The 15,139-nt window shown below is 46.9% G+C and overlaps 1 protein-coding gene across 2 annotated transcripts in view; it reads right to left on the bottom strand.

The window, feature by feature from the left end:
* The window catches only part of LONP1 (lon peptidase 1, mitochondrial), an 829,185-nt gene that overhangs the window by 360,390 nt on the left and 453,656 nt on the right, over window positions 1–15,139 (bottom strand). For both annotated transcript variants that reach the window (XM_075352644.1, XM_075352645.1), the window contains exon 11: window positions 14,779–14,866. In XM_075352644.1, the coding sequence (XP_075208759.1) occupies window positions 14,779–14,866 (88 nt within the window). The remainder of the gene's footprint in view (window positions 1–14,778; window positions 14,867–15,139) is intronic.

The raw sequence follows: 15,139 nt of genomic DNA, 5'->3' as shown, positions 1-15,139 counted from the left end.
ACTCATTATGCTCATTGCATACTCAGTGCACAGAGGACCCAGAAGCAACAGCAGCGCCGCAGACAGCAGCACCATGGACAAAGTGTAGAAGCTCATTCTGTCCGTGTGCTATGCAGATGCCACACAGATAGCACACTGACAGCACACGCTGAATAAACACACAGATACATGCACACACATACGCACCTAGACCGCGGACTGCGCAAAACGTGTGTTTTGCATGGACGTATGAAAGAGGCCTTATAGAGGCCCTGATGCAATCTTTTTGCCAAAGAGGGAAACCCTTTAATCCCATTACCACCCAGCCTGTTTTCAGCCTCATGATCCCGGACATTTCTTTCTTTTTTTTTTAATTCTGACCAGTGTCTACTTTATGTGGTTATAACTCTGGAAAGCTTCAATAGATCCCAGTGATTTCAAGATTGTTTTTTCATGCATATTGGCCTTCATGTTTGTGAAAATATCGGAAATTTGGCGAAAATGTCGCAATTTACAAATTTTGAATTTTTATACCCTTAAACCAGAGCGTTATATCACACTAAATAGTTAATAAATAAAATTATCCACATGGAATCATAGAATAGAGGTGTTGGAAGGGACCTCCAGGGTTATCTGGTCCAACCCCCTGCTCATCGCAGGATTCACTAAATCATCCTGCACAGATGTCTGTTCACTCTTTTTTTGAAGACTACCATTGAAGGGGAACTCCCTACCTCTTGTGGGAGCCTGTTCCACTGGTTCATCACCCTTATTGTAAAAAAGTTTTTTCTAATATCTATCTGTGTCTCCTCCAAATCAGTTTCATCCCATTGCTTCTAGTTTTTCTTTGTGCAAAAGAGAATAGGTCTGAACTCTCTACAGTGTGACAGCCTTTGAAATATTTGTAGACAGTTACAGTTAGGTCTAGAAATATTTGGACAGTGACAGAATCTTCGTGTTTTCAGCTCTGCAGGCCGCTATTTTTGATTTAAAATGAAACAAATGAGATGCAGTTGAAGTGTAGACTTTTAGGTTTAATTGAAGGGGTTTAACAAAAATAACCTATGAAAAAGTTAGGAATTGCAACCACTTTCCTACAAAGCCTCCTCATTTCAGAGTTTCAAAAGTAATTGGACAAATTTACTTTACCAGAAATAAAATGTTCATTTTTAATTTTTCGTAGAGAATCTTTTGAAGGCAATGACTGCCTAAAGTCTCGAAGCCATGGACATCATTAAACGCTGGGTTTCCTCTTTTGCTATGCAATGCCTTTAGTGCAGCTGCCTTCAGTAGTTGCTTGTTTGAGGTTCTTTCTGCCTTATGTTTTGTGTTAAGCATGTGAAATATATGCTTAATGGGGTTCAGATCTGGTGACTGACTCTGCCATTGCAGAATATTCAATTAAAAAACTCCTGGCCTGCTTTCACAGTATGTTTTGAGTCATAGTCCATCTGTAATGTGAAGTGCTGTCCAATCCACCTTTCTGCATTTGGTGGAATCTGAGCAGAAAGTATGGCTCTGTACACTTGCCATGCATGTCCGGCTATCACACTGTCTTTATCATGTTTTGCAGTGGATGTGGTGTTATTTAGATCATGAGCTGTTCCAAGCCTTTGCCATACTTTCTTCTTCCCATCATTCTGGTATAGTTTGATCTTCGTTTCATCTATCCATAGAATGCTTTTCCAGAACTGGGCTGACTTTAGATGCTTTTTTGCAATGTCTAATCTGGCATTTCTATTTTTAAGGCTGATTAATGCTCTTTACCTTGTAGTGAACCCTCTCTATTTGATCTCATGAAGTCTTCTCTTTATGGTAGACTTTGATACTGAAACACCTACTTCCTGAAGAGTGTTCTTCACTTGGATGGATGTTGTGGAGGGTTTTCCTTCACTAAGGAAAGGATTCTGTGATCATCCACCACCAATGAGATCTTCCTTAGACATCCAGGCCACTTTGAGTTCTCAAACTCTCCAGTGTGCTCATTTCTTCCCCAGAGTATACTGTAAGTGTTTGCCTGCTCACATGAAAAGGGTATTCACTCAGATGCGTTTTTGAGGTAGCACAGGAGCACAAAGTCTTAAGAAAGTCCTGCAGTTTATTAAAACTCCACACAAACTGCACACCAGCAATATAAATGAGCCTACCTTTAGCTTACAACAAAAACATCACACGGTTTACTGACTGTCTTAGGTGTGGCTCTCCCACAAAGGTTTCATTGACCCCAGTCAGGTTTCGTCCACAGATACCAGTACGTTATACTCCAGGAGGTTCTGTCCCTCTTTACTGAGTCCAGTAGCCTCTTGTCCACCCTCAGAAGCTGCTCCTCAGACACCCGGATTTCTGGTCTGACTTTGTCGCGGTACAGAAGCACAGGTTTACTCACTTCCTGACGAAATGAAGCCAACCCTCTACTCCTTCAGATGGGTTCCTTCCAGAGGTTCCTTCCTCTTTGAGATTAGCAACCTTTTTCCTCTCAGAGTCTGCTTCTCCTGCAGTGCTGCTCCACACACTGCCTCACACTTCATATGTAAAACAGTATCTATTTTTTACATCATGTGACTTGTCATGTGACACACCCATGGGCGGGTTATGTTGATGAGCAGAGTCGCCCATCTCTCTAGCCATCCGTGATTCTGGGATCTATGAACACTATAATAAGAACCTGTGGTGCTACAGGTACCAGCTCGGACTTCCAGAATCACACCACTTTTATGGTACATACCAACCATTTACAAATCAGATTGGTCGCCATCTTACAATGCCAAACTCTTGATTTGGCCACCCCTAACATTAATGCTCTCTCTCTGATGGATTTTTTTCCCATTTTTTCAGAACAATGATTGTCTGTGTTTCCTCCACTGAAAGCTCCTTTGACCGCATGTTGGTTCAAAACAACAGCTTCCAAATGCAAATATCACACCTGGAATCAGCTCCAGATTTATAAACTGCTTAATTGATGATGGATTCATGAGGAATAGCCTATGCAGCTCATTAAAGAGCTTTTGGAATAATTGTCCAATTAATTTTTAGTGCCATGAAAAATAGGCAGCTACATGTTAAAGAGCTGTAATTCCTAAACCCTTACTCCAATTAGGATGTGAATACGCTCAAAGTAAAACTTAGAATATGCACTTAAAACTGCATATTGATAATGTGGCGCCCCAGGACCTGGTCGCCACAACAGCATTGCCCCTCCAAAGGGTTAATGCTGAGCCTGGAGGTAATTGGGAGGTCTATTGGCCAGTAAGTTTAACATCCAACACAGTTCTCCCTCAGGCCAGCAGGGGGAGCTCTGAACCTGGAGTTCCAGGGAGCATTCCTTAAGTCTGGCCTGAGGGAGGAGTTAGTGGTCAGTCTGTAGAGAGAAGTCATAGCAAGCAGACGCAGAGTAGTGCTGTCCTGTGGAACTGGGGCCTAGAGCTGGAGCAGCTTGGCCCAGTGAAACAGGAGGAGCAGAGAGGCACAGAAGAGACTCGGACATCGGAGTCTGTGGCCACCAGGGCCTAAAATACTCCCTGGTAGCCGAATCCGAAGGGCAGGAGAGCTGCAAGCACCTGGCCCATAAACAGCCCGAAGGTACAGCTGCATCATCAGGGCCCGGTGTGGACTCCAGCAGAGAAGCACCAGAGAGGGTCTGTGCAGCCTGCCACAGAGGGAAAGGGACGTACCACCGGTCCCAGCAGAAAGAGGGCCATTGCTAAATCCAGAGAGCAGGGTCCTATCACAGTAAGAAAAAGAACAGGAGTAGGCCTCATACTCAGCTGGCCAAAACGACATCTCAGTTACTTCCAGGCCGGCCGGAGCCCTCTACCACCTGTAACAGTCTCCCAGGACTAACCGTTTGTGAAGTAAAAGAGGAGAAGGTAAAGAGACTGTTGTTTATGCCTGTTTCTTTCATTGCCTCTCGGCCCTGCACCGTGTTATCCACACAACACCATAGACTCTCACGAGCACCAACAGTGTCCCCGGGGCACCGCTCCACCTGTGGGGAGCAGTACCACCATTGCTGCCATATCATCACCCCGGAGGCCTTACACAGCAGCGGCGGCTTAATAGCCGCATACCACAGGTGGCGTCACGAACACAAACCCCAAGTCACCAGCCATATTTAACGGACACCCACCAGGGCCACGGAGTCGGGCCCCGCCACCACTGATTACCCCCGGACTAGTCCGGCCCGGCACCGGGTGTCCCATAGCCCTGGGGTGGGCGAGTCAATTTTGGCGTCACGAACAGGATTTCGTGCCCGGTCCCACCGGGTACTGTGCGCCTGCAGAAACTGTGCCTAAAAGACTGTATTACTGTTTGAAAACTGCCGCCGCCATTAGCCTCGCTGAGCGCAGGAAGAAGGTGGGCGTGCCCGAAAAAGAGCGCGAAGGGAGCGCGCCATCAGAGCGGAGGGTCGTTAACCCCGCGCTACCCGGAAGAGATTTTGAAAAGTGAACGGAGCCTGGTGAGGTTCACTAAGGGGGAGGAAGATGTCCGACACAGAGGGAGAGCAGGTGGCTGTGGTAGCTCAAGACGCAGCAGCACCGGCCGATGTAATCCCAGTCGCCGTCGCCCCAGCCACCGCTGTAGCGCCGGTAATGCCGATCACAATGCCGTACATCCCGGGAGCAGAATGGCTGCCGCAGTACTCCGGGGAGTCACATACCCTGAGCGACTTCAGAGAAAGGCTGCACAGCTTGTTCATAGTGTATCCGCTGACTGAGAGCCAGAAGGTGGGCATATTAATGGGGCAGCTAGCCGGCGCGGCCCAGCGTGAAGTGAAGTCCTGGCCTGATACAGATAAAGGGACAGCAACCCAGATATTGGCCAAGTTAAAGAGTACTTTTGACACCCGCACCGCAGCAGAAATAAAGATGAGATTCTTTGGGTACAAACAACGGGCCACAGACAGCATAAGGGACTATGCCTTAAACTTGCAGGAGGCCCTGAGAGCAATTAAACAGGTGGACCCAGAGAGTGTATGTGAAGAAGACAAACTCCTAACTGAGCAGTTCATAGAGGGGCTCCTGTCAGATGCCCACAGGACCCAGCTGCGTATCATGGTCCTGCAGAACCCTGCTCTGGACTTTGCAAAGTTTAAGGACCAGGCCATCCGGGTACTGAGAGAATCTACACTGAATGACCAAGTACCCCTCCGGCCTCTTGCTATCACGTACCCAGGGGTGGTGCCTGCAACACGAGCCGCTGCAGGGGCTGAGGCGCAGTCCCTGGATAAGGATCCCGCTGCAGAGGTCAGACAGCAGGTCCAGGAGCTGACCAAGACTGTAGCTGCCCTTGCCAAGACCGTGCAGTCTCTACAAGTGACCCCATCGCCTGCAAGAATCGAGTTGGCCTCCAGTCCAGATGACGTCCCATGGATGCGACAGAGGAGGATACCGCCGACCCGAGGAAAAGACACAGACCGGTATGATTCAACTGGACAACCGATCTGCCGCCGCTGCAGCCAGGCGGGCCACATTGCAAGACACTGTCCTTTAAATGGGCCGAGCCTGGGGCCAGGAGCCAACCCCCAGGTGTAAGGAAGCCCGGCTCAACCCCCAGCCGCAGCAAGTATGTGGGAGGACGACCGGTCCTTCCTATTGTGCTGGATGGGATCCCGTTGAATGCCCTCCTGGATACGGGGTCCCAGGTAACAACCATCCCTTATAAACTGTACAAAAGATATTGGGCTGATTCAGACATTGACCATGGCCCAGATAATGATTTAACAATTGTGGCCAGTAATGGTCAGCCCTTGTCTCAAATTGGGTATAAGGAAGTAACCATTAAAGTGGGGCGGGTAGAATTGGCATGTCAGGGGATGATAATTGTAGATATTGATCGCAAAGAATCTAACCCACTGCTAACCATTGGTACAAATGTGATGGAAAATTGTCTTGCCGAAGTGATAGTTTTGTTGCAGCAAGCGTCTGAAGGTGCCAGCTCCGGGCAGCAGCGTGCCCTACAGAGGGATATTAGAGCCCTGATGAGGAGGCAGCAGGTAGAGCTGGCCGGAGGAGAAATTGGCAGTGTAAGGGTAAGTAACCCTCTCCCCATTGCAATTCCCCCCAAAAGTGAAATGTTGATATGGTGTCGGGCAGCAATAGGCCTCAAGGGTCAAGATTACCAGGCCCTGGTGGAACCTGTGTATTCAGAAAGTAGGCCTGGTGTCCTGATAGCCAGAGGGGTAGCAGACGTCCGCAAGGGAAGAGTGCCCGTCCGCATCCTGAATTGTGGGGAGGAGGAAGCCAAATTGCCCCGGTACGCCACTGTAGCAAAACTGTACACGGTCAGTAACAATACCATCAAAGCAGTGGAACCCTTGATCCCGTCCGACCAGGCGGAAGACAATGGCTCCAAGGGACAGCTGGAAGACTGGTGCCAAAAATTACATGTGGGCACCGACTCCACCCCCTCACACCAAAAGCATGGGGTTTACCGGGTGGTACAGGAGTACGAGCGGGTCTTCAGCAAACACCCCCTAGATTTTGGGCAGGTAAAAGGGGTTAAACATCAAATCCCCACGGGTGATCATAATCCCATTAAAGAGAGATACCGCCCTGTACCCCCAGCACAGTATCAGCGTGCCAAAGAAATGTTATGGGAAATGAAGGAGGCTGGGGTTATCAGAGACAGTTGTAGCCCCTGGGCAGCTTCACTAGTGCTCGTAAAGAAAAAAGATGGTACAATGAGAATGTGCGTAGATTACAGACAAATTAACCGCATTACACATAAAGATGCTTATCCACTACCCAGAATAGAGGAGTCACTAACAGCCTTAAAGTCAGCTAACTATTTCTCCACCTTGGATCTCACCAGTGGGTATTGGCAGGTTCCCGTGGCAGAGGCGGATAAGGAGAAGACTGCATTCACGACACCAATGGGCCTCTGCGAGTTCAACTGTATGCCATTCGGGCTCTGCAACGCCCCAGGTACATTCCAAAGGTTGATGGAGTGCTGCTTGGGCCATCACAACTTTGAAACTGTGCTGTTGTACCTGGATGACGTCATAGTCTACTCCAAGACTTATGAAGACCACTTGAGGCACTTAGCAGAAGTGTTCGAGTCCCTGTCGGAGTATGGCCTGAAGATAAAGCCGTCCAAATGTCACCTCTTGAAGCCAAAGGTACAGTACTTGGGTCATGTGGTCAGCGCAGAAGGTGTGGCACCTGATCCAGAGAAAGTCACAGTAATCAAGGACTGGCCGAGACCCACCACGGTAAAGGAGGTGCGGCAGTTCCTTGGGCTGGTGGGCTAATACCGAAGGTTCATTGATGGTTTCACCAAGATAGCAGCGCCTCTTCAAGATCTCCTGGTGGGCCAGCCAAAGAAGGCTAAGAAGCAAAGCCCTCCATTTGAATGGAACAGCCAAATAGAAACGTCTTTTGTCCGGCTGAAAGGGGCTCTCACGGGAGAAGAAATTCTGGCCTACCCTGACTACAGCCAGCCGTTTGTACTGTACACAGACGCCAGCAATGTGGGCCTGGGAGCAGTTCTGTCCCAGGTGCAGGGAGGCAGAGAGAAGGTGATAGCTTACGCCAGCAGGAAGCTTCGTCCCACAGAAAGGAATCCAGAAAACTACAGTTCCTTCAAGCTGGAGTTCCTCGCTATTGTTTGGGCAGTGACTGAACGCTTCAAGCACTATCTGGCGTCGGCCAAGTTCACCATCTTCACGGACAACAATCCGTTGACACATCTGGCAACAGCCAAGCTAGGTGCGTTGGAGCAGCGATGGATGGCCCGGCTGTCTAACTTTGACTTCACCATCAAGTACCGGGCTGGCAAGAAGAATAACAATGCTGATGCGCTGTCCAGAATGCCTCACTTACCCGAGTCTGGAAAAGACCTGGATGAACTCGAAGACATAGAGTTACCGGCTTTCCATCACCAAGGTGTTTCCCAGTGTGAGCATGCTGTAGGAGAGAAGTGCTCGAGCCAGCACGAGGTCTCGGTCAACCCATTACTCCACCATAATTGGGAAGAGACACAGAACGGTGACCCGGCCGTGCGATTGGTCAAAGAAAAGCTAGCACAAGCTGAGACCCATCTTGGCCCAGATGCTCCAGAAGAAGCCCAGCAGCTGTGGAAGGAGAGGGGACGACTGTTCACCTACCAAGGCAAGCTATGCAAGAGATATGTCAACTGGCGAACGAATGAACTCGTCTGGCAGATAGTGGTCCCACAGAGGGATGCTCCAATGGTCATAGCAGCTTACCATGATAAAGCAGGACACTTCAGGTGGAAGAAGTTGGAGACCCTACTCCGTGATCGGTTCTACTGGGTGCACATGAGAAAGACAGTCGAGAAGTGGTGCCGAGACTGTGGTCCGTGTAACCTGAGGCGGAAAGATGGTGCCAGCCAGAGGTCTCCCCTACAGCCAATTGTCACGAAGCAGCCCCTAGAGTTGGTGGCCAAGGACCACGTGAAGTTAACACCAAGCCGGTCAGGCTATGTGTACGCCCTCACCATTGTGGACCATTACTCTCGTTTCCTGGTAGTAGTGCCTGTGAAGGACCAGACAGCCAGAACAGCAGCTAGAGCATTTCAGTACTGACTGATCAAGGTCCTGCATTCGAGGCAGAAGTGTTCCAAGAGTTCTGTAACATGTACGGCTGTAAGAAAATCAGAACACCGTACCACCCCCAAACCAATGGATTGTGCGAGAAGATGAACCATGTGGTTATTGATATGCTCAAGACTCTACCTCTGGAAGAAAGAAACCAATGGCCAGAGAAGTTACCAGATCTGGTAGACCTGTATAACCATGTCCCAGTAAACTCGACCAACTGCAGCCCTGCTTACTTGATGCGAGCAAGACCTGGCAAGTTACCTGTAGACTTTGAGATGGGAACTGTGTCACCTGAAGCGGTTCAAGAGATAGAAGATTGGGATACAGAGCGACAACAGCAGTACCGCAAAGTCCAGGAATGCGTAGAAAAGAGCCTGTCCCAAGCAAGAACGAGACAAGAGCAGAACTACAATCAAACAGCCCCAGCAACTCCCTTAGCACCTGGAGAACAGGTCCTCAAGAAAAAGCGGAGGGCGCATAAATTAGATGATCAGTGGGAGAATGAACCCTACACCATTATTCCCTCCAACTTTGACAATAGTAAGGTATGCTTCATAAGCAAAGATGAAGGCAAGACTTATCAAACAGTGTCCAGAGACCGCCTGAAAGCGTGCCCTGAGCGGTGCAAAATCCAAAAAGAAGTGGAAGAAATTCAAGAAAAAGAGGAAGAGATGATACAAACAATCCTTGGCAAATTCCCCAAAACTTGGACCCGAATAAATAATGCCATAGTGGTACCAGTCTTGACGTTCCCGCAGTTGGTTGAGCCAGAGACAGAAGAGGTTCCAGATCCATCTAAGGAACTGTCCGCCCCAACACAAGATGACACGCCAGCAGTAGAACAGGAGAATCAACCCCAAGCCAGTGGTGAACCTGTCGTACCCTTGGCGAATCTGAGACCCCGTAGGCAACCAACACGCATACCTGTCAGGGTTAGGCCTACCAGTAACACGGAGGGGGCAGACACTTCAAGTAGTCAGGGACAAACCCAAGAGCTACGCCGGTCCCAACGTAGCACTCGGGGACAGCCCCCTCCAAGGTATAGAACATAGAAAGTAAAATACCTAACAGAATGTATATAGTTAGTTGAAATGTCTTGTATAAAATGTTTTTTGTCCTAGGTGATTAAGTAAATGGACAATTGGGCCACTGGACTATGGGTGGTCAACACTCTAATTGTACATAGTTAGCACCAGTGTGCTCAACACCCCTGAAGAAAAACCCGTCCGGCGTGCATAGAGTGGGGTCAGCAATGCTCTGACGCACGCCCAGAGCCTACGTTGGGGGTTTTATCGCGGCGGGTCCCCCATGGAGCAGTGTAATGGACACCCGGCAGGGAGCCACACTGGACTCTTATAGTTGTTTAAGGTTGTAACATGTTATGTCTTGTTTTGTTTTCTTCAGTCCGGGAGTACTGAGTTTAACTAAGGGGGAGTGTGGCGCCCCAGGACCTGGTTGCCACAACAGCATTGCCCCTCCAAAGGGTTAATGCTGAGCCTGGAGGTAATTGAGAGGTCTATTGGCCAGTAAGTTTAACATCCAACGCAGTTCTCCCTCAGGCCAGCAGGGGGAGCTCTGAACCTGGAGTTCCAGGGAGCATTCCTTAAGTCTGGCCTGAGGGAGGAGTTAGTGGTCAGTCTGTAGAGAGAAGTCATAGCAAGCAGACGCAGAGTAGTGCTGTCCTGTGGAACTGGGGCCTAGAGCTGGAGCAGCTTGGCCCAGTGAAACAGGAGGAGCAGAGAGGCACAGAAGAGACTCGGACATCGGAGTCTGTGGCCACCAAGGCCTAAAATACTCCCTGGTAGCCGAATCCGAAGGGCAGGAGAGCTGCAAGCACCTGGCCCATAAACAGCCCGAAGGTATAGCTGCATTATCAGGGCCCGGTGTGGACTCCAGCAGAGAAGCACCAGAGAGGGTCTGTGCAGCCTGCCACAGAGGGAAAGGGACGTACCACCGGTCCCAGCAGAAAGAGGGCCATTGCTAAATCCAGAGAGCAGGGTCCTATCACAGTAAGAAAAAGAACAGGAGTAGGCCTCATACTCAGCTGGCCAAAACGACATCTCAGTTACTTCCAGGCCGGCCGGAGCCCTCTACCACCTGTAACGGTCTCCCAGGACTAACCGTTTGTGAAGTAAAAGAGGAGAAGGTAAAGAGACTGTTGTTTATGCCTGTTTCTTTCATTGCCTGTCGGCCCTGCACCGTGTTATCCACACAACACCATAGACTCTAACGAGCACCAACAGTGTCCCCGGGGCACCGCTCCACCTGTGGGGAGCAGTACCACCATTGCTGCCATATCATCACCCCGGAGGCCTTACACAGCAGCGGCGGCTTAATAGCCGCATACCACAGGTGGCGTCACGAACACAAACCCCAAGTCACCAGCCATATTTAACTGACACCCACCAGGGCCACGGAGTCGGGCCCTGCCACCACTGATTACCCCCGGACTAGTCCGGCCCGGCACCGGGTGTCCCATAGCCCTGGGGTGGGCGAGTCAATAACATAACTGTATATTGAATATGGTTTGGTAAACAGATAAAATGCCAAAATTTGTCTCACTTTCCAAATATTTCTGGACCTATCGGTCATCAGGTTATTAACACCTAATCTAAAAGCAGCATAATGTAGGGGCAGAAATCTTGATTCTAGCTGTGTTTTAAGACACCTCTCCTGCACCCATAATTGTAGTTTGAGGTCATTAGACTTTTTTGGTACTTTAATTATGATTAAGCTTATCATGCAGCTTGGAAATATTATAATTATAGCAATATAGTCATATAGAACCAAATAAGGATTTAAAGGGACTCTCTCAAAAGGTTTGCAATGTAATTTGAAGACAGCATGCTGCAAGAGTCAACAGAATTCAGCCATGCATCTGTTATTTCAGAGTCTTTTCTTTTGTTTACCTATAATATACATCTCTTATCTATATTATTAGGGGTCTCAGCAATGTGAGCTCTAGTCAGACTCAACCCCCTCTGTGATGCGTACGGGTGATCCAGCAAGAATTGTCTGTGCGGCTGCCGGAAGCAACGTCGAATGTAACTTGTTTGGGACTGGCAAAAAAAGCAGAAGGCGACGGATCTGTTGTCGTCCATCTTTTTTTTTTTTTACAATGGAAGTCTATGGGCGCCAGATCCGTCGTAATCTGTCAAATGACGGAATTAGTCGACGGATCAGTTTTTTTGTTTCTGGGCATGCGCAGACGTTTTGTAAATTCACTTTTAGTCACAATAAAAGTTTCTCTCTCTCGCTCACTTTTAGCCTGAAAGTTAAAAATGAGACGGATCTGTTTTTTTACCAGATCCGTCGCATCAGGCACAAACCGGATTGTTCCTGATAGCAAAAAAACTGATGTATGAAAGAGGCCTTAGCTGCTTCTGTCTATGGAAATGTACACCGAAAGCCTGGTGTGAGCAGGGCAGCTCTCCCAGCACTGCTATATGCAAAATCTTTTACTGTTTCAGAACGTATTCACACAGTAATCCAAGTGATACATCATTGAACTCCGGGCCTCTTGCCTACATCATGCTGCTATGAGATTAGGTAACAAACAGACAATTAAGCTGACAGCACACCCTTGGAGTGTGCCCACAATTAGTTTCACTTACTGGGCTGCTTAGTGTAGTTTTGATAAAATCACTGTTTAATCAGAAGAATATCATCATTAGAGGACTACTTGGCCTGCTGCCAATAAGTCCAGCATATTCATGAGCTCTGTATAACTGCCAGATCTGCAGCAGAGAAAACATTGATTTTTTCAAAATGACCGCAAACAGCCCAGTAAGTGACACATTGCTGGAATCAGGGTCTCTGTCTCCACTTTATGAGGTAGAAAAAACCTGGTGGCAGAATCCCTTTAAGCCAGAAAATTAATTGCTTTCTGATGAATCCAAAGTTCATTAAAAAAAAAAAAATTCAACCAAAAAAACTCCTTCATTGACTGATTTCAAAAATAAAATTAACTCAATAATCAGAATGAGTTAGGGAATATTTTTAAAAAGGAAAGCTATGCACAAATATGAAAAAAATCTAGGGTCCGTGGCTAGATACTCCTAGTTGGCCTTCTGCACAATTACTCAGAGACAGAATAATGGATATGGCAATACAGTCATGGCCAAAAGTTTTGAGAATGACACCAAAATTATATTTTCACATGATCTGTTGCCCTCTGGTTTTTAATTGTGTTTGTCTGATGTTTACATCACATACAGAAATATAATTGCAATCATATTAGGAGTACCAAAAGGTTATGTTGACAGTTAGAATGAGTTAATGCAGCAAGTTAATATTTGCAGTGTTGACCCTTCTTCTTCAGGACCTCTGCAATTCTCCCTGGCATGCTCTCAATCAACTTCTGGACCAAATCCTGACTGATAGCTGTCCATTCTTGCATAAGCAATGCTTGCATTTTGCCAGAATTTGTTGGTTTTTGTTTGTCCACCCGTCTCTTGATGATTGCCCACAAGTTCTCAATGGGATTAAGATCTGGGGAGTTTCCAGGCCATGGACCCAAAATCTCTATGTTTTGTTCCATGAGCCATTTAGTGATCATCTTTGCTTTATGGCAAGGTGCTCCATCATGCTGGAAAAGGCATTGTTGGGCGCCAAACTGCTCTTGGACAGTTGGGAGAAGTTGCTCTTGGAGGACATTCTGGTACCATTCTTTATTCATGGCTGTGTTTTTAGGCAAGACTGTGAGTGAGCCGATTCCCTTGACTGAGAAGCAACCCCACACATGAATCGTTTCAGGATGCTTAACAGTTGGCATGAGACAAGACTGGTGATAGCGCTCACCTCTTCTTCTCCTAATAAGCTGTTTTCCAGATGTCCCAAACAATCGAAAAGGGGATTCATCTGAGAAAATGACTTTACCCCAGTCCTCAGCAGTCCACTCCCTGTACCTTTTGCAGAATATCAGTCGGTCCCTGATGTTTTTTTCTGGAGAGAAGTGGCTTCTTTGCTGCCCTCCTTGAAACCAGGCTTTGCTCAAAGAGTCTCCGCCTCACAGTGCGTGCAGAAGCACTCACACCAGCCTGCTGCCATTGCTGAGCTAGCTCGGCACTGCTGGTAGTCCGATCCTGTAGCTGAAACAGTTTTAAGATATGGTCCTGGCATTTGCTGGTCCTTCTTGGGCGCCCTGGAGATTTTTGGCAACAATGGAAGCTCTCTCCTTGAAGTTCTTGATGATGCGATAGATTGTTGACTGAGGTGCAATCTCTGTAGCTGCGATACTCTTTCCTGTTAGGCCATTTTTGTGCAGAGCAATGATGGCTGCACGTGTTTCTTTAGAGATAACCATGGTTAACTGAAGAGAAACAATGATACCAAGCACCAGCCTCCTTTTAAAGTGTCCAGTGGTGTCATTCTTACTTAATCATGACTGATTTATCGCCAGCCCTGTCCTCATCAACACACACACCTGTGTTAATGGAACAATCACTAAAACAATGTTAGCTGCTCCTTTTAAGGCAGGAATGCAATGATGTTGAAATGTGTTTTGGGGGTTAAAGTTCATTTTCTTAGCCAATATTGACTTTGCAAGTAATTGCTGTTAAGCTGATCACTCTTTATGACATTCTGGAGTATATGCAAATTGCCATTAGAAAAACTTAAGCAGTAGACTTTGTAAAAAATAATATTTGTAGCATTGTCAAAACTTTTGGCCATGACTGTACAGTATAATTGAATCTTCTTTATATAATGAGGTATTTTACATCATTACACTTTAATAAGGGATTCGAGAACCTAAGAAAGGGGTTAAAGGATAGGGAAAACCAACAAAGCTTATAAAATACCCTGTTTGGAAGTGAGAGTGGATTAAGTCAGAGTTTATAACAGGAGAATAGTCTCTTTTCTGTATCAATGTAAAGGTTCCTACTAAGTTATCCGATGGCGGAAACAGTACTCATTCACAGACCAAGCTAGGTCTGTCGTGACTCGATACATTGCACAGCAACCTACAGGAACAGCTAGCAGGGCAGAAAGAAACTTCTGTTGGCTGCTCCACAGTGGGCCGAAGAGCACTACATATAGAACGGGTCACTCTGCTCATTGGGTGAACACATATAAAAGGTAAGATTATTTGTATTAAAATAGGCACAGGCTGTAAAAAGGCAGTAATGACTGTAGACACTAACAAATGCACAACTGACAAAAGACAGCATTGTAAACATCTTAAAGATAGTATAGCCTTGAATGCTCTAACATTAAGCAAGTCAAGGGGAATCACAAACCTCATCAATCAGAATTAGAGGATTCTCAGTTTTGGTCTTCTTTAGGCACTGGATGATTTTTCCTGGCATGGCCCCAACATAAGTTCTCCTGAAAGACATTTAAATTGCTCCATTTTAAATGTATAAACAAATGGATGAAAAAAAAAATAGATACACAGTCATAACATTTACTTAAAACTAACTATTTTTCCTATATGATACAAATGCATCTTAAGAAATTAGCATTTCATCAAATCGTTAATTTCAGTAATTCAATACAAACAGGGAAACACACGGTGGACCATTTCTATGGATACACCTAAATAAAATGGGAATGGTTGGTGATATCAACTTCCTGTTTGTGGCTCATTAGTGTATGGGA

The sequence above is a fragment of the Anomaloglossus baeobatrachus genome, chromosome 1, assembly GCF_048569485.1.
Source record: "Anomaloglossus baeobatrachus isolate aAnoBae1 chromosome 1, aAnoBae1.hap1, whole genome shotgun sequence".
Taxonomy (NCBI): domain Eukaryota; kingdom Metazoa; phylum Chordata; class Amphibia; order Anura; family Aromobatidae; genus Anomaloglossus; species Anomaloglossus baeobatrachus.
This window is presented reverse-complemented; position numbering and strand designations above follow the sequence as displayed.